This window comes from Pyrgilauda ruficollis, unplaced genomic scaffold (genome assembly GCF_017590135.1).
Source record: "Pyrgilauda ruficollis isolate IOZ18807 unplaced genomic scaffold, ASM1759013v1 scaffold93, whole genome shotgun sequence".
Classification (NCBI taxonomy): domain Eukaryota; kingdom Metazoa; phylum Chordata; class Aves; order Passeriformes; family Passeridae; genus Pyrgilauda; species Pyrgilauda ruficollis.
Window position 1 is genome coordinate 1,960,751 of NW_024531377.1, and position 21,833 is coordinate 1,982,583.

The 21,833-nt window shown below is 37.0% G+C and overlaps 1 protein-coding gene across 10 annotated transcripts in view; it reads left to right on the forward strand.

The window, feature by feature from the left end:
* Nucleotides 1–21,568, forward strand: part of NRXN1 (neurexin 1) — a 669,617-nt gene extending 648,049 nt beyond the window's left edge. For 6 of the 10 annotated variants that reach the window (XM_041489359.1, XM_041489362.1, XM_041489360.1 and 3 more), the window contains 2 exons: nt 2,836–2,923; nt 18,161–21,568. In XM_041489359.1, the coding sequence (XP_041345293.1) occupies nt 2,836–2,923; nt 18,161–18,468 (396 nt within the window). In that variant the 3' untranslated portion in view covers nt 18,469–21,568. The remainder of the gene's footprint in view (nt 1–2,835; nt 2,924–18,160) is intronic. The other 4 variants (XM_041489370.1, XM_041489363.1, XM_041489369.1 and 1 more) reach the window with 1 other exon arrangement.
* The last annotated feature ends 265 nt before the right edge of the window (nt 21,569–21,833 follow it).

A 21,833-nucleotide genomic window follows, 5' to 3' on the forward strand; every position in this document is an offset into this window, starting at 1 on the left:
ATTATTGCTTACAAGAAAATGAGTTTTATGCCAAATATTGACTTTGAAACACACGTTACTTCCTTTAATATGCTGAAATATTAATGAGGTCTTTCTCGACATTCTATATTCGCATTTCTTTAAGGTATTATTCATTTCTGTACCCATAATATGCATGCATTTTTATTATTCAAGAACACTCCTTTCTTCTTGTAGATGTATGAATACTCTTTCTATAGATTGGAATTAGTGTCACTTTATGAAGACAGTTTTGACACTCTCTTATAAGTAGCTGAGCAAAGTATCTCTCAGACATGAAAGTACTTAAAGTGCGTTATTTTTTTTGGTGATTTTGAATTACCAGAATTTTGTATGTACCACAAATTGTGCAAATGAATAGATTTACCTAAAGTCTTACCACGCTGTCCTATATCAAGAGTAATCAGAGACACTGCAATAATCCCATAAATCTGTCTGATCATTTCTCCTTGGGTCACTCAAGTTACAAGGGTGACTCATCTGTGCATGGGCCAAAGCACCTCTAACCAAAATTCCAGTCAGACCAGTAGGTCTGAGATGGTATCTTGCTGTGACTGTTGAGTATGCATGTGATCCTCTCTGTTTAATGGTATTTGTGTAGAGCTCCTCAGTGATCCATTGATAAATATTCGGAATTCTGGCTACAGGTCATAAAAGTATTGTCTTGTCCATGTTACGGGCAAAAGGAAAAATTTGACACCAGGGCTTCACTTACCAAGTTGAAACTATTTCAGAGATGCATGATACTTTATGTACTTATTATTATGTTTTTATACTTAATGGTTGTGGAGTTTACAGTACAGAGATATTTTTGTATGGGCACACTTTGTTGGTTACTTGGTTATTTTTTTCTTTCTGTTTAAAAAGAAAAAGTAGTTTTCCACAAAGACACCAAGCTACTGGTTTTCAAGCTTAAATGGTTGTCATCTAGAGAAAGAAAATGGACACTGGAAATCCAAGAGGGTGTTTGCCACTGGCTTTTGTTACAACTTTGGTTTTCTACACGGTAGAAATGAAGGGCAACTAAAAAGCTTTTTTGGGGGTGTTTTTTAAATTTTGCAATTTTGGGAGTATTTCAGGTTTAAAGTTGTTTCCTCTAGCTACAAATTTTCTCAGCTTTAGGGAAAGATAATTTTTGTGATTATGGCATCCAAACATAGCTGCTGTCTGTAGCCTTTTTGATTACCTTCAGCAAGTTACTTCATTCCGTTATGCCTCAGTCTTTTACCTCTAAAATATATTATGATTATTATTATGGGCTTTTCTTTGTTATGCCTCACATATTAATGAATGTATTCCTGTATCACTTTCCTACTTCAGAGAAGTGCTGAAAGCTTATATTCATTAATATTCTTGAAGCATGACAAAGTAAAGCCTATTACTGTAATATGCTTCGCTTTAAAACTCTGCTTAGAATAATAATGATAAACAACATTGGTTAGCCTTTAGCCCTGCTGCACAGCTATAAAATTTTTACATCTTCAGATTTAAACTGATGAAGGAAAACTTTCATGCATTTTATGTCCCTCCTCTATACCCATGGAGAGATAAAGGAAGAAAGTTTTGCATTTACTGAAATGGGTTGTTGGCATATTTATCATTCAGGAATCCAAGAATGGCTTTTTGCCTGCTACATCCTTAGCCTCTTGTTTGAATATGATGTAGTATTTTATTCTCTCCATGTATTTCCTTTGGTGAGGTGAACAGAAGTTTGAAATGGATGGTTATGAAACACCTTGCCCATAGGAAAAGTGTCTTCCTAACCTCTTTAGTAATTTCTTGAAAAATGACCAGGTGCATGACAGTTTATATTTCCCTCCTATTATGTCCCTGAATTAGTGTAGATGTTCTTATTACATTTCTAAATGACTGTTCTCAGAGGTGGCTTGAAAACATATTCATTTTTTCATGTTGACTGATTGATTACATCAGTGTTTCAGTGAATATATCCTTGTTCTTGCACAAGAATAAGAAGTAGTAAGAAGCAGTAGATAGGAATTCCCCAGTTATTTTTTGAACTTTTGTGGTGTATTTTACCATACATCCCCTGATTTGTCTCCTTTGCCTTGATTTATATAATTGTCCAATGCATTTTGGCCCTGGGACCTAATCATAGTACTCACACAATATATCACTTATTTAAGAAAATAAGAGGTTTTCACTTATTTAAGAAAATACCAAAATAATTTCTAGCATATACGCATTTATTGTTGTTTTCTTTCCTTGACTTTCTTTTCATTAAATAGTTTTCAGCTCAGTGAGAGACATGTTTGCTTGTTTTCCTTTTTTTTCCTTTTTTTTCCTTTTTTTTTTTTTTTGACAAGAAGACACAGTAAGTAAGTGCAGTTAATGGAGAAAAGATCACTACATTTATAATAGTTTTAACAGCTGCACTGCAGGCAGTTCATTATTTTGACTTGTATTTTAATGCGCTCAGTGTTCTCAGTAATATCATAGTAGAGATATTGGAAATAAAGAGGGAAGACCAGCAGCCTCAATATACATATTCTGTCCTTCTACTTTCTGTCCTTATTGCAAAAAAAAAAAAAAAAAAAAAAAAAAATTAAAATGTGTAAGCACCCACACTGGATATCTAACACAATTCTAAATCCTGACAAGTGCAAATTGAAAAGCAATGTCCCATTAATACAGAGTTGGAGAGTGTCACTGCACCATTACACTTTAAGTCTGGAATGCTCTGGGCCTTGCATAAATTCAATTAAAAAAAAAAAAAAAAAAAGAAGACACGCTGGTGAGAAACTTGCAACATGTTCAGTCAATTCAAGTACATCTGTTTGACTCTTATTTCCTTTGCAGACTACAGATGACATCCTGGTGGCCTCGGCTGAATGTCCCAGCGATGATGAGGACATCGATCCCTGTGAGCCGAGCTCAGGTGGGTTAGGTTAGTCAACTTTTTTTATTACTTTCTTTTCTTTCATATTTGCATGCTCCAGTCCCCCAGAGCCCCAAGCAGCATGACAGTCCTTTTGTGCATCACAAGGAGAGGTTGAATTGGGCCCTTTCTACATGTGGTGGTAGCAGAGAGGAAGAGTCATCTCCAAGACATCAGATGGGAGCACATGTCATGGTCTGAGCAAAGTTATGGCTTGGCTGACGACCTGAGGGTGGACTAGGAAGGGCATTCTAGGGCCCCTGCAACTGTGTTGTGATAAAGAAAGCGCAGCTTCATTTAGCAGGAAGGTGTAGCTATTGTTTGTGCCTTAAGCATTGCCCTCAGTAAGATAAAAGTATCATGTTGAAAATGTCGTGTTATGTCATGGAATTGTAGAATGGCCTGGGTTGGAACGGACCTTAAAGATCATCTAGTTCCAATCTCCCTGATGTGGTTAGGGACACTTTTCACTAGACCAGGTTGCTAAAACTCCAGCCAACCTGGCCTTGGACACTTCCAGGAATGGGACTATCCACAGCTTCTTTTATTATTTTTTGTTAATTACTATGTACCATCTCTAAAAATCCCAAAGTTTATCATTGAAGTGAAAGGGCTGCAAAACTTCCTATCCTTTAAAATAATCCTAGATAGTCCAATGAATTATTCCTGCTTCTTTGTTGGTTTGGTTTAGGTTTTATATTTCCTGAGTGAACAGCTCATGGTACCATAAAGATATATCTCAGTTTTCCTTAGAATTTTCCCCAGAATTCCCTTGAATTCTGTGCTGTTTGGTAGCATGGCCACTGCTGGTTTTCTGAGGTAATTTGGTAATCTTTGGTGCTTGCTACTTCACTTAATAGTAAAAGAATTAAGATCTATTTGTTGTGCTGTAACATTAGCTCGAGTAGAAACCAATTTAATTTGAGATTAATATATTAATGCAAATAGCAGCTAAGAGCCATTTTAGTATCACGCCAAAATCTGGGGCAGGAGAAATGTCTACATAGCCCTAAGACAAATGAAATTTTTCTTCATATGCAAATGCATGATTCCTATTTTAAGTCACAGAACCTGATACCCACATGCAAGAATTATTTACTTAAACTGAAGTAAAGGCATATATGACTTGTCTCAGTGTCTGACAGACCTGCGGGATGGCACTTGAGCTCTTCTAGGAACCAATTTACAGACTTGATGATGATAATTCAGGATTATTTTCTGTCACTTTCCAATTAAAGGATTTCAGAGTAATTTTCAAAATTCCATTAAATTGAATGATTGTTCTTAAAACTGATTAGCAACAGGTGCACTCACACAATTTTGTATCTCTCAGGGAAATATTTCACTCGCAGAAGTCTCAAACATTATGATCAAGATAGTCAGGAATATTTTTTTCCTGCTCCTTCATTCTCATTTACAAATTCTTGAGTTTAGCAAGGCTGTCCTGTCCAGTATGAGTCAGTGCAGTAGCTCGTATGGCTCTGAGCTCATTCATGCCTGTTGTTTCCTTGCTGTACTTAACTCAGACAGTGCTGTTCAATAGATAAATTGACATTTGGGGGGATGTTTTTTTTATTTTATAAGGTATTTTTAAAGGAATATATTGGTTATGTAGCACTAAATAATTTTCCAAAGCACCTGGGAATGCAGCTTTGGTATTAAAGCTGTATTTGTATTTTCTCAGGCTTACAGCTCACTGAAAGCCAATGAAATTTCAGAATAATTCTTCTCTGAGGTAGTTTGAGCTCTGGGGCTGCAGTGTTTGGTAGTCCTGAGCTGTGCAGTCATTTAGCTGATGGGTGCAAGAATGGGAGAGGTAAAATGAAACTTTCTGACAGCTTATTTTTTCTGTCCAAACTATGGTTCAAGAAAGGGATGTGAATGTTAGTCTTTCAGCAAAAAATTGCCATTAGCTTCACATACTGGTGTTCAGCTTTCCTGTTTTAGCTTAGCATTCATCACACAGCTACGCTTCTCATTTTTGTTTATTTGAGCATGGTTTTACTGTTTCATTTGTCAGATTCCAACTGCTACTGCTTTAAAAAAAAAAAAAACAACAACTGTGGATTGGCACAGGAATTATGTTCTGCATAATCCCAATTGTCTGGATCATTTTATCTGTCATTCTTCTCATCAAAATGTCATTCGTCCTCCCACTCTCAACTTTTAAAAGCTGTTAATTTGCCTTCATCAGCCTTGTCATTTTGTCATACTTGAAAATACCTGAACCAAAGGGGTTACTGAAGTTGTAACTTCTGGCATATCAGTCTCTCTGTTTTAGTCTTAGTCACTTAGTGTTATGAATAACCTTTTTCCATGAATAGTCAGGTAGGCATTGCTCAATCTCCATAATACTGCAGTCTCCACATGGATTTGGGCTGCTCCTAGCAGTAGGCTAGAATTCAAGGAGAGAAGCACAGTGCTGTTGGCAGTGAGAGTCTGATGATTGTTTTTCTTTTCAGTTGGAATAGGAGATCAGAACGATATGTCCCTCCATCTAAAATATCCCCATGGTTCAGTTCAGCTTTTTCCCCCTTAACCCTTTTCACAAACCAGACTGGCCTCTCCACAGCTACTCCTCAACATCTTCACTAATGGTGGTGAAACTTATCTATCCTAACAAGTAATTCTAGGAGCTGAAAATACAATGGTTAGGGCTGTTTTACTTTTGTGTTTTCACTTCAGAGGCTGTAGTCTGGGATCCTTCAGCAAATCCACCTCATGGCAAGAGATAATGCTCTCAGAGCTGTGTGGTCAACACTTTTCTACCAAGAATTCAATCAAGGGATGGCCAAAGACTCTGCAGTTTTATAAACAGAGCCATAACTCAATATTTCTGTGATGACTGGCCATAATACGCCTATTTCTAACCAATGTTCTCAGCTCCAAATGAGAGCCTATTCAACAAACAGTTTGAGTATGGTATGCCTATATCTCATAGAAAATACTGCTTATCCAGATTTTACTAATTAGTGAGATTTATGCATAAAATAGGGCTTTTTTCCTAGTATAAATATGTTGCACTTTGTAGTGGCTAACAAGTCCCACTCTGCCTCCACCAGCTTTGCTTTCTGTGCACCTGTCTGCTAAATATTAAATGGAAAGATGCAATTTGCCGCAAATTTCATATAGGACATAAAAATGTAAACCCGATTAGGAGCTGCTGAGCAGCAATCCCATCATCTTGTCTGGAACATAAAGTCACAAAAATTATAATTGCAGATTTCATTGTGGTATACAAACTGCTAAATGTGCCATAATTGGATGAAGTCATAACAAATTTATTAGCATGCAAAACTTAGTCAACATATTTTTTTTGCATTATGTTTTGTGTAGTAAGGCAACAAGTATTGCTTTCACAGTCTCTCCACCTTCCCTTAAATACCAGTAACAACATGAAGATTGAGGATGCTGATAATAATAATAATAAAAAATTGTTTATATGTCCTCAACTTCATTTTATGGAGGAAATAATAAAACCTTTTCATTTTTGTAGACAAGTTACAAAAAATTTTAGTGGTAACCTATTCAAAAAAAAAAAAAAAAAAGCAAAAAACCCAAACCTGGGACAATTTATTCATTTCACACGAGGAGTTAAAAAACTGCAGGTGGACAAATTGCCATTCTTCACATCAGGACTGCTGTTCCAGCCATAGCTGAGCCCTGTAGAGAGCTCTGATTTCTGCTGAGTTTCAGTGAGAATTTGTGCTACACAGCTTATTTGTTCCAGTTACTCTGGGCTGGTATTTTATTTGTTAGCTATTATCTAACCACTTCTGTAGCTATTGAAATGTTCCAAAAGGCAGAGAGGTCTGAAGCAGGTCAAATGAAGTGAAATGACTGAGTTTAATGGCAGGGAACTCTCAACCAGGAAAAAAGTCTTACTGTTTTAGATAAACATACAAACAGTTCTTTTTCTGCAAATGAATTTTAAATCTTTCTCAAATTTGTGACACAACAGAGGTTTAAGCTCAGAATTAGGTTGAAAACTCCTGACGGCCCCAGCTGAAATGGGATAAGTAGAAGTTTTGGTGGTCTTAAAGCCAGCATATTCACTGGTCTTGGAAATTTTAGCAGAAGATAACCTCCAAAGTGAAGGAGGGCTTTTTTTTCAGGTTCAAACATGTCTTTCAACCAGTGGAATTCCACATGTTGCAACCAAAGAAAATGCTCCTTCATCTCTTGATTTGGCAGTTTTAGGCTTCAACTTCCCAGGGCAATGTTTGATTGGAGGCAGATCTTGTCCTTTACCATTCTGTGGGTAAAAAGAATAATCAGGACAGAGTTCAGTGAGGTATAACAGCTGGTAGCACTGGTTAGCTTTCTTAGCCCTAATTCTTAATCCAAAGGGATAAATGAAATAATTTATTTTCATATATTATTAAGAAAGAATGGTTACTAGGATAGATGCTTCTGGGCTGATCTTTGAGCATGTTTTTAATTTTTCCTACATGTTGGCCAGATTAATTGCATTGCAGAAAACAACTGGTGACAACCAGAAATCTCCAAAGCACTAGTTTAGCCTAGAGAGTGAACATGCTGAAGATGATTATTAAAGAGCAGTCACTGCTTTGGGGAAGGCTTAGTCCTGTGAGCAGAATAGTGTGAGGCTTTACATGCAAACTTCTTCCTACACATGCATGTCCTCTTCTCTGTGACAGCATGTTGGATAGATGAGATGGCTCAGAACCCTATATTCTCAGCCACCTTGTGATGGTTTAGGTTTGGTCCCTGCATTGATACCTGTTTTTCCAACAGGCAGAGCTCTGAAATACAGATTGTGAGTGTTTTATGCTCATTACTAGAAGTTTTGCTTTCTTTTCCTGTCATGAATTACTTCACTGTATTCCTGGTGCATCTGGCAGCAAGATAACATTGCAGTAGGAGGTGAAGTGACTCCTATAATTTACACATCACTGCAAGTGCCCTATTTAATGCTCTTCATGGAATTCATTGTGCAAGAAGCTGAAACAAAGAAAAATAAAATTACAGTTAGTTCATAGGGTTACTGTGTTCATTATTACTTGAGACATAAAGGGAATATTTGTGCCTCAGTCCAATTATCCTGTAGTTCTATATGCATTTCTAGTGCCAGAAAGATCACTGGGCTGTCTTGAATTAGACTTTTAGAGTGTTTAGCTGTGATACACATTGTCATCTCTGTATAAGACACTACAAAAAAAAACTATGCTTTATTTACAAACTTTCCAAGTGTTAGCACTTGCCATGGCTATGCATAAAAGAACTGAGGAGATTAAGATATAGATTAATCTTCCTTCAATTGAAGATAAAATAATTTTTAAGCTTATTTAATTTTATTTTTAATAAATCATAAAGCCTTCTCCAGAGGAACAGAAAGTAAATGCTGCATTTTTCCAAACTATTTTATTGTTAACTGAACTACATCTTTGTCAACAGGCTGAGGTCCTAGTGCCTATCACAGTGAATTACAAATATGGCATTTCTAATTTGAATTTGATCAAAAAAAGATTTTTTTTTCCAAATTATTTAAAGAAGTGAGGTTAAAAATCATGATTGATCCATTGTGCCACTGCTGACCGCTACTCTTTACCAGCCATGCTATTGAAACTTGGGAATACTGAGTAGAACTGGAGTTTTCTAGCCACTCCTTGGGATTTTCATACATTCCTAGTGTCAGATGGAAGAATATAGATGGATGCAGGGGAGCTGGCTTTTTTTCCTGCACGCAGTGGTTTTCTAGCAGTGCAATACCAGCAGCACAGTGTTCTCTGTGGTAAGAAAAATTGCCATCAGACTGCTGTAAATCACACAAGGCTCTCTGTTAACTCACATTAGAGCCTCTCCACTGGTGCGTAAATGATGGACTGTTCTCCTCGGGTGTGAACTTTGAGGGTGCATTCACATTCCATGCCTATCCCTGCTAAAGCTGGGTCCTCCCACTTCTATAAAACATAGAACAGTTCAGTAAGAATGGCTGCTGGGGTTTAATCCCAGCTAGAAAACACTCACGGTGCAAACACTGGCGTTATTATTTGTGTGGAAGGACAAATCTTGATTTCATGCTTCAGACATACACAAAGAACAGGAAAAGGCAACTCTTGTGCAGAGAAGTTTAGTAAGTGTCAGTTGTTAGTCCTGCTGTTACATGTTCAGTGGTTTGGAGTTAGACATCTCCACAGAACAGACAAAACCAAGTGGCAACGTTTCGAGTAGTTTCAAGAAATGTTCTCTTTACAAGCAATAATTCAAGAAAAATGGGTACATTACTCAGTGTGCCTGAAGGAGTGTCCAAAGAAAGAGGGGCCTGTTATTTTTCTTTCTTTTAAAGATGTAAAAGACAGCTAGTGAGTCAGTTCTGAAGTTCTTTACAGGCAAAGCTGCTGCACAAGTCGCTGCTGTGATTCCAGGACTGAGATGTGTATGTAAAGAAGCAAACCAGGCCCTCCACATCACTCATGCACAAATCCACTGACTTCAGTGCAATTCCTTAGATTTTTCAGTACTAGGAAATTCCCTAGACATTTCAGTGAAATGTCTGTGAATATCATATCCTTTAATTCAGTTAACAGGGGACTTATTTTCCTGATTTGCCCTAGAAAAATTTGCAGGAAAAAACGTTGCTTGTATATGAGCAGTTGCTTGACCTATTCTTTTTTATATTCTAGAAAAAAGAACCTGTCTTACAGATAAGGTATTGCATAGACCTTAAAAATTAATTGTCTGTGAATGCAGTAGTTTTGTCAGGAAAAAAATGAAATAAGATCTATGTCCATGCTCTCTTCAATAAAGCAGACATGATTTTCAAGCCTGGTATTCAAGATTTTTCAATAATAAAACACATTAGGCTCCAGTGGCCGTGTATGTGTCATTAGTAAATGAAAATATGTTCTAGACAGTTCTAAATCTTTTATTATTCTTTGTTAGACACAGAAATAAAGATGTCTGTTCTTTGACAGCCTCCACTATGAGAAGTTTCCACCATTTTCCAAAACAGCCTAGATCTTTTTAATCTGGAAACAAAGATTCACTGAATTGAAAAACAGCCTGTAAAGCACATTATATTTAAGGAAAACAATAAAATAAGGCCAAATATAGATTATGTCGACTTTCAAAAACATTTTCCACAGGTGAACTTCACACTCTGGATGAAAAATGTAGAAAATAAGTAAGACAGCAATTGTAAAATGGAGGTTTTCAGAAACAGGCAAGTAATTTATTGACTTGACTGAGATTCTTTTTTCTAATTCAATAAGGAATTTTGGAAAGAGAGGATTTACTTACACAAGAATGAAGTAGAGAGACTATTGAATCTGGAACAAGTTCCATGAATTTTCATGTTCATCTGCTTAAAAAAGTCATAAATTAAAGTGTATAATCCTAAAAAATTGTCCTTTAAATCAAGTTTAAACCTAGGATCAAGAGTGCGCATAGACTGTTGAATAAATAAATGAGTTCTAGTTTATTTGAAATTAGTCTTTGTGTTACTGGTGCCTTGATTGATGAAACCTCATTGTTTTCCTTGAGCTACACCTCATTTTGGTTTGATTTGCTACATCTAGTGCATATATTTCCTTGCCAACTGTAGACACTATACTGAAACTGCTTCCTGTAGCTTTGTAATGTATATACATTGAATTTCTTCTTTTTGTGAAGGAAACTCACTTTTCCACAGTACTATTTTTCATCCTTGTTTTCATGAAAAACATAGAAGACAATATTTTGCAAAGGTGGAAGGTTTATAGCCAAAATTCTGGCCTGAATTAGCATTGTATTGCTCAGTTCCTATGCCAAGGCTTTCTCAGACCAAACTTGAGCAATAAGATGCTAAACCAGGTCTTTCAAATTCTATAGGAAATTTCCAATTCCTGATAAATGCAATTAATATGGTGTTCTAGAGTAGTTGGTGCCTGCCAGCAGCAGGTTCTCAAACCAGTAACCATCATACCTTACCATAACCATGCTGGCAGTGAACTGGTTTGCTGACCCCTCTGCCAGAGAAGGGAAACAAGAACAAACTGTAAACTTCTTGCTGGTGTTTTCTAGCAGCCAGTAGAGTGTGAACACCCATTAGCTCTTGCCCACCTAGCACTAAGGATGCTGCTACTAATTTTCAACCCCTTGCTCACAGCTAATTTAAACCTGTGCAGAAGCACTGGGGTATTGTGGTGTGTGAGTCGTGTAATTTGACAGCCTGCAAAGTGGTAGGAGAATGCTGACAAGTTTGAGAACTAGATATTCTCTAAGGATGTTGCTCATAAATGGAAGCAGGAAAAATTCAAGGCAAAAGTAACCTATAATGAGGGTGCATGTACCTGAAATAGTCTAACCTTAGGCTATCTCCTTCTGACTATATAAAGAACTGAATGAAACCTTCTTCTGCTGTGTTGACATGCTCTTCTATATAGGTTTCAAAATCAGCACTTCTCCTGAGGTTAAGGGCTATGGTCTAGATCTGGGACTTTGATGGTTTAAATGTGAACTGGCTTAAACAGTAGCTTCAGATCTAGAATACATCATATGTTGTGAATGTACCCTTGAAAAAGTTTCAGAAAAGGGACAGAAGAAAGATGAAAGAAGTGAGAACACAAGAATTATATTCTGAAATGAAACAAAGCTTTATAGATATCTCAAACTTTTTTCCCTTGTGCCAACATCAGAGACACCAGAATTGTTTTATAAACTATGATGAGAAAAGCAAAGAAAAACAAGGCAGTCTTATTAATTTTAATAATTTTATCAGGAGCAAAAGAACATTAATTACATCAAGTGTAACTTATATCCATCCTGATTTCCATTTGTCTTTCTCTTCCCACTCCCAGAGAAGCATATATGGCTTAGGCAGTAATAGGATGCAGGCTGAACAAGTGTAGCTGTTGAATCTGAGCCTTTGGGTAGCAGGAGTAGTTCAGTATTTATAGCAGCTGCACCCCCAGTGTGTGTGCAAGTATATCCTGGATGTCTTGAAAGCCTGGCCCCTTCTTCTCCCAGGCATATTATCATCTTTGTCAGTAATGGGTCTGACTTGATGACAGTGTTTGGAATAAATTGAATGCTGTGCTTTCTGCTTCAACATTCAAGCCATATATATATATATATATAATGTTTGTGGCGTAGACATTTATCTCTTCATGTAGTAGCTGCTTAGTGAAGGAGGAGAATCAGGGAATCACCCACAGTTGTGAGATGAATGTGGGTGTCTGCACCTCCAGCTCACTGCATGAGCAAGAATCATTCCACGCTCTGCAGGCCAAGACAGCAGATTCCTCACACTTTACAACTACATTTTGGTATTCTGCTGAAAACTGGTTCCTAGATAAGGAGGTTTGGAATTTTTTTGCCTTTTTAAAAAATGAGATGACAATGTTAAAAACAGCAAGCAATGAAACCTTGGTCTGGCAAAGTTCATAGCAAAACTTTTCCTGAAGTCATGGAGCCCAAATGTCACAGTTTTGGTTCAATGCAGCCAATCTTACTGTTAGCTGCCACCAAAAATTTATGTTTCCAGTGTCCCTGCTCTTTTCTTCCTTTAACACTGAGTCTTCAGGGAGCAGGAGCAGCAGGCAACTCACTGAGTAAATGATCCCAGTTCAGCCGTGTGAACTGGTGGCCCACAATTGCAGCAGCTTAGCTCCAGCTTGAAAACATGCTGTCAGTAGTGTAGTATTTCTGTTTTGTCTTCCTAATGTTATCTTACTTGTCTTCCTAATGTTATCTTATTTGCCCCACCCCTCACTTAGGAATGCTTCAATTTAAAATACAGACTAACTACTGACTCTGCTAGTCAGTCAAAACTTCTGAAACAAAGTATCAAATTACCAAAGATTTCTCAAAATACGCACAAAACCAGGGAAATAACTTCATGTAGAAAATAAATAAGGAGAGATACAAAGCTGAATGACAAATATAGAAGTGGGGAGAGGTAGGACACCTGAACTGGTAAGAGAAGATAGAATTATTGTTTGGAGAGAAGGAATACTAAAAGAGAAACAATGCAACTGAAATGTTAAAATATACTAATAAAAAGGGTAAAACCACAGGGAAGGCTGTTAAAACATTAAGCGATATATTGGTTTACATTCTCTATTTTGGCTAAAATTACATTTAGTTTTGTGGAAAATATTTTCACAAAAGCTTCTTATAAAACTGTGAAATATTCCCCTCAGCTCTGCAAAACAGTAACTCCATTGATTTGGTATGCTCCATCAATTGGCACTGTACAACCAACCATCCTATCTCCCTTTAGACTTGTGATGACATTTTTAAAGGTTGAGAATACAACCTTCCACCTCTCAGCCACAGGGGAAAAAGAAGTTACTTGCAAAACCTGCGGTCCTAAGGAGTTGGTAGGATTTGTAAATGATTCGAAGTCGATATATGACAAATCATTACACTTGGAAATAAGCACTCTGCTCAGTGCAGAGAGAATGTTTAGCTTCTTAGCAAACCAGTCTTTTTAGCTGTGGATGCTGTTCCAGAGCTAGACTATTTTTATAACAAGCTAAGTTAGTTGGTGTCAGTTTAGAGGTATCTTAAAGCATTATATCCTTGGTTTGCACACTGAAGAGTAGAACAGATACCTTAACAATTTTCCTTTAAACACAAGTCTACAGCAGAGCTTCATGCTGGTTTTGAAGATGGGCTGCATCTACCCCAGTTCTGCAGAGGAAGTGCTGGGGTTTGTTTTCCAGAGGTATTTGTTGTAAAGAGGTGCTGAAATGGCAGCGAGCTCAGAAACCAGCTCACCAGAATCCAACAACGCTGCAGAAAATCGACCACAAACAGGTCTACAATGATAGCACACAGAGTGAAAATTAATACGTGTCCCATAAATAATTGCCTTCATGCCTCATTGCAAATTCAGTAGTTAAACATTTCTGTCTTGTGAGTAATTTCCTATTCACAGTTTGTGGGAAGGCATAAATGTAAAGAAAACAGGTTTGGCGTCCTTTTGTCTTTTTTTGTTTTGTTTTGTTTTTCAGTCTGCTAATTTCAATTCACAAACACCATAGGAACCTGCAATTCCAATTTTCTTTTCGCAGTATTAATGAAAACTGGGCACTGAAAATAGTTAGATTTTTTTTTTTCCTCTAAATCTTAAACGACTTAGAAATACAGTCAAGAATAATAACTTTCTAATCCATTATTACGCAATGTAAAACTGTGCTCAATTGCTATTATTTCATGCAAAGATTTTCATAAGTGGTAGAAGAGGCTTTTAGAACTCAGTTTCTTCTAAGCTGGTCTTTGAGGCAGTACAAAAACGCTGATTGTGTGCTGTTGAGAGGAAGAGCTGTGCATAAGAGAAGTTGTTTTAAGGAGGAATCCTTGCACCACAAGATGACAATCATTTCCTCTCACTGTTATGGAAAGGTTTGAGCATATTTACTGTCTTTATGATTTTGTCTTGTTCCTAATCAAACCAACCTCAATTTATTGTTTTAATAAATAGACAGTTTCAGGGTTTGGGCTTTGGGTATATTTTTGAGACAATGGTTTACTCTTAAAAATCAGAGCAATATTTTATGTCATTTAATCTTAACATACTCTAATAAGGTATTTCAGTTCTCATTTACAGTAAAATGTCTAGGATGAAGGTAATATCTTTCTCATGCTGCAGACACTAAGAGTGACTGCAGCTGAGTAGCAGACAAGGTTACCTGCAGGCACACCTCTGCTGCTGTGCCAGGAGCCAATGGCTCTGCCTGATCCAGCTACCAGGATGCTGGGAACAAAACCACATCCAGTGTTTCCCAAAGAACTGGGAAGCAAAGAGCACAATTTCTGTAAATTTATAATCTTCATTTGCTTTCCACTGACATCATCTGCCATCCCTTGCAATCGTTCCTGTCTTGCAGGGAAAAAAAATATAGGTAAATTCCCCTTGGAATTGACTCCAGTCTTAGTCAAACAAAGATACTGCTTAAATAGAAGGCAGCCGTTTCAGCAATGTTATGGATGTGGATTTATTTATTTATATAGATTTCAGAAGACATTAAGGTTGGCTTTTTCCAGTAGCCCTTTCCCCCCTGTCTCAGAATAGGACTCTTGCTTTGGTTTGTACTCCATTAGCTGTTCCTGTCTAACGTGCTCACAGACAAACCTGTATACTTTGTAAAACTTTTCTATTTCCTCCTCCTTCATTTGTCTGGAGAGGCCCTACTAGGTTAAAAGCATATTTTAATGTAAATGGAGCAAAAATAGCAAGTCCTTTTCCTTGCTGAATTGCTCCTTTTCCAGAAGTCCAAACAAATGCAACAACAGATGCTTTGAAATGTTATAAGTTTAAATAACATCAAGGTAGTGGTTGAATATTTCTCAGACAGATGGGGTAAATGAGACAATTGTGAAAACATTCTTAAAATAAAAGGAAGCCATCAGGTGAGAGGCAGGAATTTAGGCAACATTGAAAAATATACCTTAGGTGTTTCTTTTAGGTTGCAATATTAGAATGTTTTCCTCTGAGCAAGCTGTTAACTGTCATTTAGTAGGCATTAATTGTAAAGTTAGTTGATAGTATTTGGCCCAAATGTATGTATCTTAAAGAGAAAGAGCAGCTGTTAATCCATCAGGTATTGACGGTGTATTCAGTGGCTTCTATTATTCCTCAGACAGAAATTAATTTCCTGAAATCACATACAGTAAGATAAGACTCTGTCTCATTTTCACTCACTATGGAAATACTCAGTCTTTGTTCTGCACACAATGCATTGTCTCTTGTAAAACAGTAAATGACACCCTAGGTGTAAAAGAATTTCCATTTTCTACAATAGCTACAATGAACAAACAGGATCTAAACCAGTTAGTGACTACTTTGGAACAGGACACCTTTCTTAGTAGGGTGGCATCTGCCCTGAAATGACAAAAACATCTTAAAACCTTCAAGTCTCTTGTATCACCATAGAAAGGGCCAATTGCACAATTCATAACAAGTAAGAACTTTCAGAAGGATACAAAAAGTTAAAGTACTATTTGATAGAGTTTTTTTAATTTTACAGTTTTGCCTCTGTTCTTTCAGCTGAACAAAATGTCAGCTTCTTTAAATCTGTTTGAAATAACTGCCAGGAGGAAGTGTTTGAGCAGGAAGAACACAGATCACCAATAAGTAAACGATGAGTAATACCAGAGCGGAGAAGGAACTTATTCTTTTGGGGAGTTGTGGTTTTTTGCTACATTTTATTGTTCGGAGGCCAATTGTAGATGACTGTAGATGGTGGCTGCTTTCAATTCTAGTAGTCCAAACTTGCTGCAATTTTTGGACCAGTGTTGATATTTTGACTGGCATTACCTTTAATGTAGCATTCTTAAAATCATCATTGTCCTATTATGCATTTACAGTGCTTAAAAAAGTGACTATGGACCATAGTGTGCTTTTGTGGACTTTGAGCAGGACACTTTTCTAACACACGTCAGTACAATGCTACCTGTAGGCACACCCTGATAAAGTTAATGTCATGAATATATTGTAAAGCTAGCATTTAGAACTTTTAGTTAGCATCTATATTTCATCACCTATATGATTATATTTTCAATCATATATATGATTGACTTTTTAGCCATGCATAATGATGCATAAATGCAGTTTCTCCAAGCCAGCCTGGCTTTCCTGAGCTCAGCCAAGACTGGCAGTGCTGAGGATACACAGCCTCCCAGAATTTTGGAAATGCTGGTATAATCAGAGGAATACTGCATACACCCAGACAACTTCATTTTTGTCCATGACACTTGTTAGATTAGAGAGGATCCATCTCAGCTATCACCACTTTAAGTGATTCTATCCAAAGATCTACCTCCCCTTCTGCTGCAAAATTCAACAAAGAAAGATAATGGAAAACATAAAAGCACTGTGTGTGCTGAGAGCAATTAAACTAAAAATTCCTCCTGGAATTAGGGTTTCATTCCTCATGGCTGTGCAAGGGGACAAAATATGCCAGACAACACAATAGTTCCTATCAAGTGTGAAGACATAGGTCAGCTCTATTCATATCACAGCTGAAAAGACCAGAGCCTGGCCTCAGAGGTGGGTTCTTAGGAGGCTGAGTCCTTGCTCTGTGCAATTTGAGAGGTTTTCTTGGGGCATAAAGCAATCCTTAAAGGAACATCTGATAATGGCATCAATGATGAAAAGAGGGTATGGGAGAAGTGAGTGAAAAAGTGCTCTAAAATGTAGCCAAGGAGGACTCTGAATTAGAAAATAGGAGGTAAGGTTGGATAGGTCTCTAAAAGCACTAAGAGTAAATATAATTAATTTTAAAAAGAAAAGAAAATATTAAAAAGAAAGGAGAAACTGAGAAGCTTGGTGAGAGAAGTATACGGGAGAGCTGAGGATACCTTATTTGTAATGAATTTATTGGCTGCTATCAGCCATTTTCTATTTTTTTTCCCTTCATTCTGCCTTATCATCACTGCCTTCTCAATAAATAGTATGGTGTCACTTTTTGTTCCTTACAGAAAGAGAAGAAGAGAGAGGAAGAAAGGGATAAAAGGAGAAGGAAATCCTTTCTTCTGAGATGTTCATGTCCCTGCATTTAAATTGTGGCACGCCTGTTATTTCAGATTATTTAGGCATTATTTGCTTAACAACACACTGGGACGAATTATACCTTTGAAGACTAGAACGAGATGTTCTTTGCTGTCCTTTTCCTTGTTTAAAAGCCTGAAAAAGGGATGGGCTGCAACCCTAACTGGTTTTGGACTAGTGGAGGGGGGGTACTAATACCTTGTGAAGGCTGACCTAGAACAGAGACTAGATGGAGCTAAAGAATAGAATAGGGATTTATTAGGAGGCCTCAATAGATCCACCTTGGGCAACACAACCCAAAATGGCCAATAAAATAAATGGACCACAAGTCATGGGGTCTCACACTTTTATAAATTTTGGTCCATTAGCATATTGGAGCTAATTGTCCAATTACAGCTCTAGCCCATGAAGTCCCAGCCTTGTTTTCTCTCTTCATTCACCGTTGTTTGTGCTCTTGGGCCTGAGATCTGGATCAGCTGTCCTGGGTCCCCAGCTAGAGAAGGAATTGTTTTGCCTACCTGCTCTGTGAAGGGAGCTTACTGTCCCCTAACATGAAGCCTAGACTAACACACTAAAGCAGAACAGAATCTGAAAAACAGAAAAATAGAAAAGCTAAAACATGACTAGGCTGTCCTGGCCCAGCAGGTGCAGCTAGTAGGACACGTGACCGTAGCAGCAGACATGACTGACTCCTCGATGTGCAAACTCAAGGATAACCTCTCCTTTCTTTCATTATCTACCCACAGCAAACCCCACCAGGGCAGGAGGAGGAAGGGAGTACCCCGGCTCGTCCGAGGTGATCCGTGAATCCAGCAGCACGACGGGCATGGTGGTTGGGATCGTGGCAGCGGCGGCGCTGTGCATCCTCATCCTCCTGTATGCCATGTACAAGTACAGGAATCGAGACGAAGGGTCCTACCATGTGGATGAGAGTCGAAACTACATCAGTAACTCAGCACAATCCAACGGGGCTGTGATCAAGGAGAAACAGCCCAACAGCGCTAAAAGTTCCAACAAAAACAAGAAAAATAAGGATAAGGAGTACTATGTCTGATCTCAACATCTAAAAGAACGCTTGTATAGAAATAGTCTTCATTTTATCTGAGACATAATACAAACTTATTTACTTTACTTTTTATGAAGCACATTCAAAAACAAACAGAAAAGACAGGGAATGCAATCAGAAAGGAAAGACTGTTTTTAAAAACAAGCATTTCATGCTCTTGTTTTTCAGAAACAGGAGCTGATAAATTCCCTAACATCCACAGTGTTTTCATTTACTCTGCCTGTCTTTATGTTGCTGGAACGTTTCTGAAAGACAATGATGACACCACGCACTCATAAAGCAAGGAGTATTACTACAACATCGAGGCACAATATGAAAAAAAATCAAATTAAAAAAAAAACAAAACAGGAAAAAAAAAAAAAGAAAAAAGAAGCTACCTATGATTCTGGATTTAGCCAAAGTGCTAGCGCTTTCTTGAGAAGTAAGTTAGTCTTATTGTCAGAGAAGACTGTCATTATATATGGTGACTCAACAAGCAAACATAAAGAGTTTGCCGTCTGGTGCAGTGAAGCAGTGATTGGAAACTTGCATTTTGAAACAAAGTGCTGGCTTTTCTGAAGACTTATGTAGAAATACTTTCAAAAAGCCCCTTTCTGGTTGTGAGGAAAATAGTATGGAGGCCTTATTTTCAAAAACAAAAACAAAAATCTGGAATATAAGGCACATTTCCACAAAAATATAAAAAAAAAAAAAAGAAAAAAAAAAGAAAAATAAGAGGGCATAGATGCAATCATTGGGAAATTTTCATGCACGCTTAATATGTTATTACATATGTTTATATAAAAACACATCTATATGTGCTTTCTGGACTGTGATAAGTGATGTTTTATAGCCTGTTGTATAGAAAATGCAAACTATATCTGCTCTTCAGCCATTTTTGGTAAACTCAATGTTATAAGTGTTGCTAGGTATAGAGAGTTTTATGACATCTGGAGCAACAGACATTCTTCAGTTTTTTTGCAGCCATTATAAATCGTCCCAGACTTTTTCCCCTTTTCTTTTTTTTTTGATTTTTAATTTACAGTGTAGTGGTTATACAAAGGGGGATGTGTATGAATGTATATAAGAGTCAGCTAATTTTTTTCTTACCTGTACAGCTCTATTATGTTGCAATTAAGTTTCAGTAGTTTGTATGAAAGAAGTGGACTAGAAAGCAAAAATATATCTCTACTGTAATTTGTCTTCTCCCTCCTATCCCCATCTCTTGCTCCTGATATGCATCAATGAAGTTGATCAGAATGGCCAATTTTCCTAGAAATACACATTCATTAATTAGCTAAATATTTAGTGACTTAAACTGGCCTTTGGCTTCCAGTCAAAGCTTCACTATTGGAGAGCATGGTTTGCCTTACAGAAACCTTGTTCTTAGAAATTACGAGAATGATGAGTTTCTTGAGAATCTTAGGAAGTATCATATAGTATTTATCTGGCATTCATATGAAGAACAGCTACTACAGCACTGGGTGATAAAAGATCTAAAAATACCCATTGTAATTATCCAGGCTGATTCTATTGCAGAATTTATCCCTTTCTCCAAAAAGGAAATACTCTTGAGGTGCACGATAGTATTTTTCAATGGTGGACATTTTGACATATGAAAAAGTATTTTTAGCTAAGTTGATTGTGTAGTATTGCAAGACATCATAACCAGACAGATATAAGTTCATTATGTTTTAAAGTGACACAGCTTATCTTGCATATATAAAACATTAATGCATTTTAGTTAAACACATGAAATGTAATGCTGTAATTTACACGTTAAGTTTGGAATTTTTTTCTAGTAATATTTCATTAGTTTCACAGCAATAAATCATAGCATAACATTTTATTTACACAGAAGTTCAAAGGGAATATGACAGAAAGAGGGTAGTTCAATAGAAATCAACCAAATCATCAGAAGGCCTCCTGGGAGGGATACAGATATTCACACTTTACAGACAGGAAGGAGAAATTTAAAATTAGCTTTAAACAGCAGACACAAAACATTTTGTTGTGTGTTACTCACTGTAGCTGATGAAATAAAGTTGGGAACTGGTACAGCTATCTATCTGGGAGTCAGAGCACTTTAAAAATACATGTAGCTGACATGAAAACACCTCTCTTGAAGTTTGCCAACCACATCAAGGTGTGCCATGTTGCATTTGTGAAATGACTTTTTATTTTCATTAGCATTTACGCAAAAAAAAATGAAGGAAAAAAAACCTCACAAAAAACACAAAATCCATCTGATGTTCATTTCTTAGATTGTTGTTCACCTGTGGCACTCATCATTTCTCCCACCTTTACAAGACAGCTGTACTCAGGGAATGGCAGGGGCAAGGGTGACTGGAGGTCATTGCAGGAAGCAAGAGACTTCAGCTGGAGGGGGGAACGAAGTTGAAAGCCAGGTGGTGTTCAGATTTCAGTGCTTGAAGATACCTAGAAGAACAAGAATAAACTGTTGACAGGAGACTGGGCACAACAGAATATGATTTGGGTGAGATGAAAAGGTCTTTTCTGCTTGGTATTGATTGCATTAATGAAATAGCGTTGTCAGGCCAACTTCCAGGCAGTTTGGTAGATCAATCTTTAACTAAATCCATACATCAAGGAAAAAAAAGGAAGATCTGCTACTATTAAAATAAGAAAACACAATTTTAACATTGTTTCTGAAGGTTCTCCTTTTTCCTCTTTAATTTCATAATTTAACAACAAAAAAATATAAATTATGGATGTATCAGAAATGCCAGCAAGTGGATTTAAAATTCTTTTTTGTTTAAAAGCAGCAGCAACAACAAACAAACAGACATAAACCAACTACCTAACATAAAATTGGATCCTTTCTCCATAATAACCTAATTTGTTTGACTGAGATGGCTTCATTTCTATGACTGTATTGTGTTGCCTTTTTTAACAAAACACTAAATAACGTGTGAAACTTTCAACCCTAAGACATCAAAGAGAGGCCCAATGCCCCTAACCTTATAGTGCTTTCTGTGATAGATATTTACAATTTTTTTATTTGTTGCAAGGCCAATTTATTCATTATTGGAAATGCTAAGCAAGTGGAATTTACTGTTTTGTTAATAAAAATGTTTCTTAATACAAATGCTGATTTGTTTCTTGTTCTTACTCTTAGATTGTGAGTACCTGTTCATCCTGAGGCTGTGAAAATATTGGCAAATTAGTATGAAGTTACAGACATTCATGCCAGGAAAAAGTAACCCCAGAGCTCTTTATACACTTCAGTGAAAACCTTCAAGTCTTGTGTTCAACTGGCCCAGTTAGAAAAGTATTAATAACATCAATGAATTAGTTTTGCACAGACTTGCTTCATTTGAAATTTTCTAGTATTTTTTTAATAAAAAAAATAA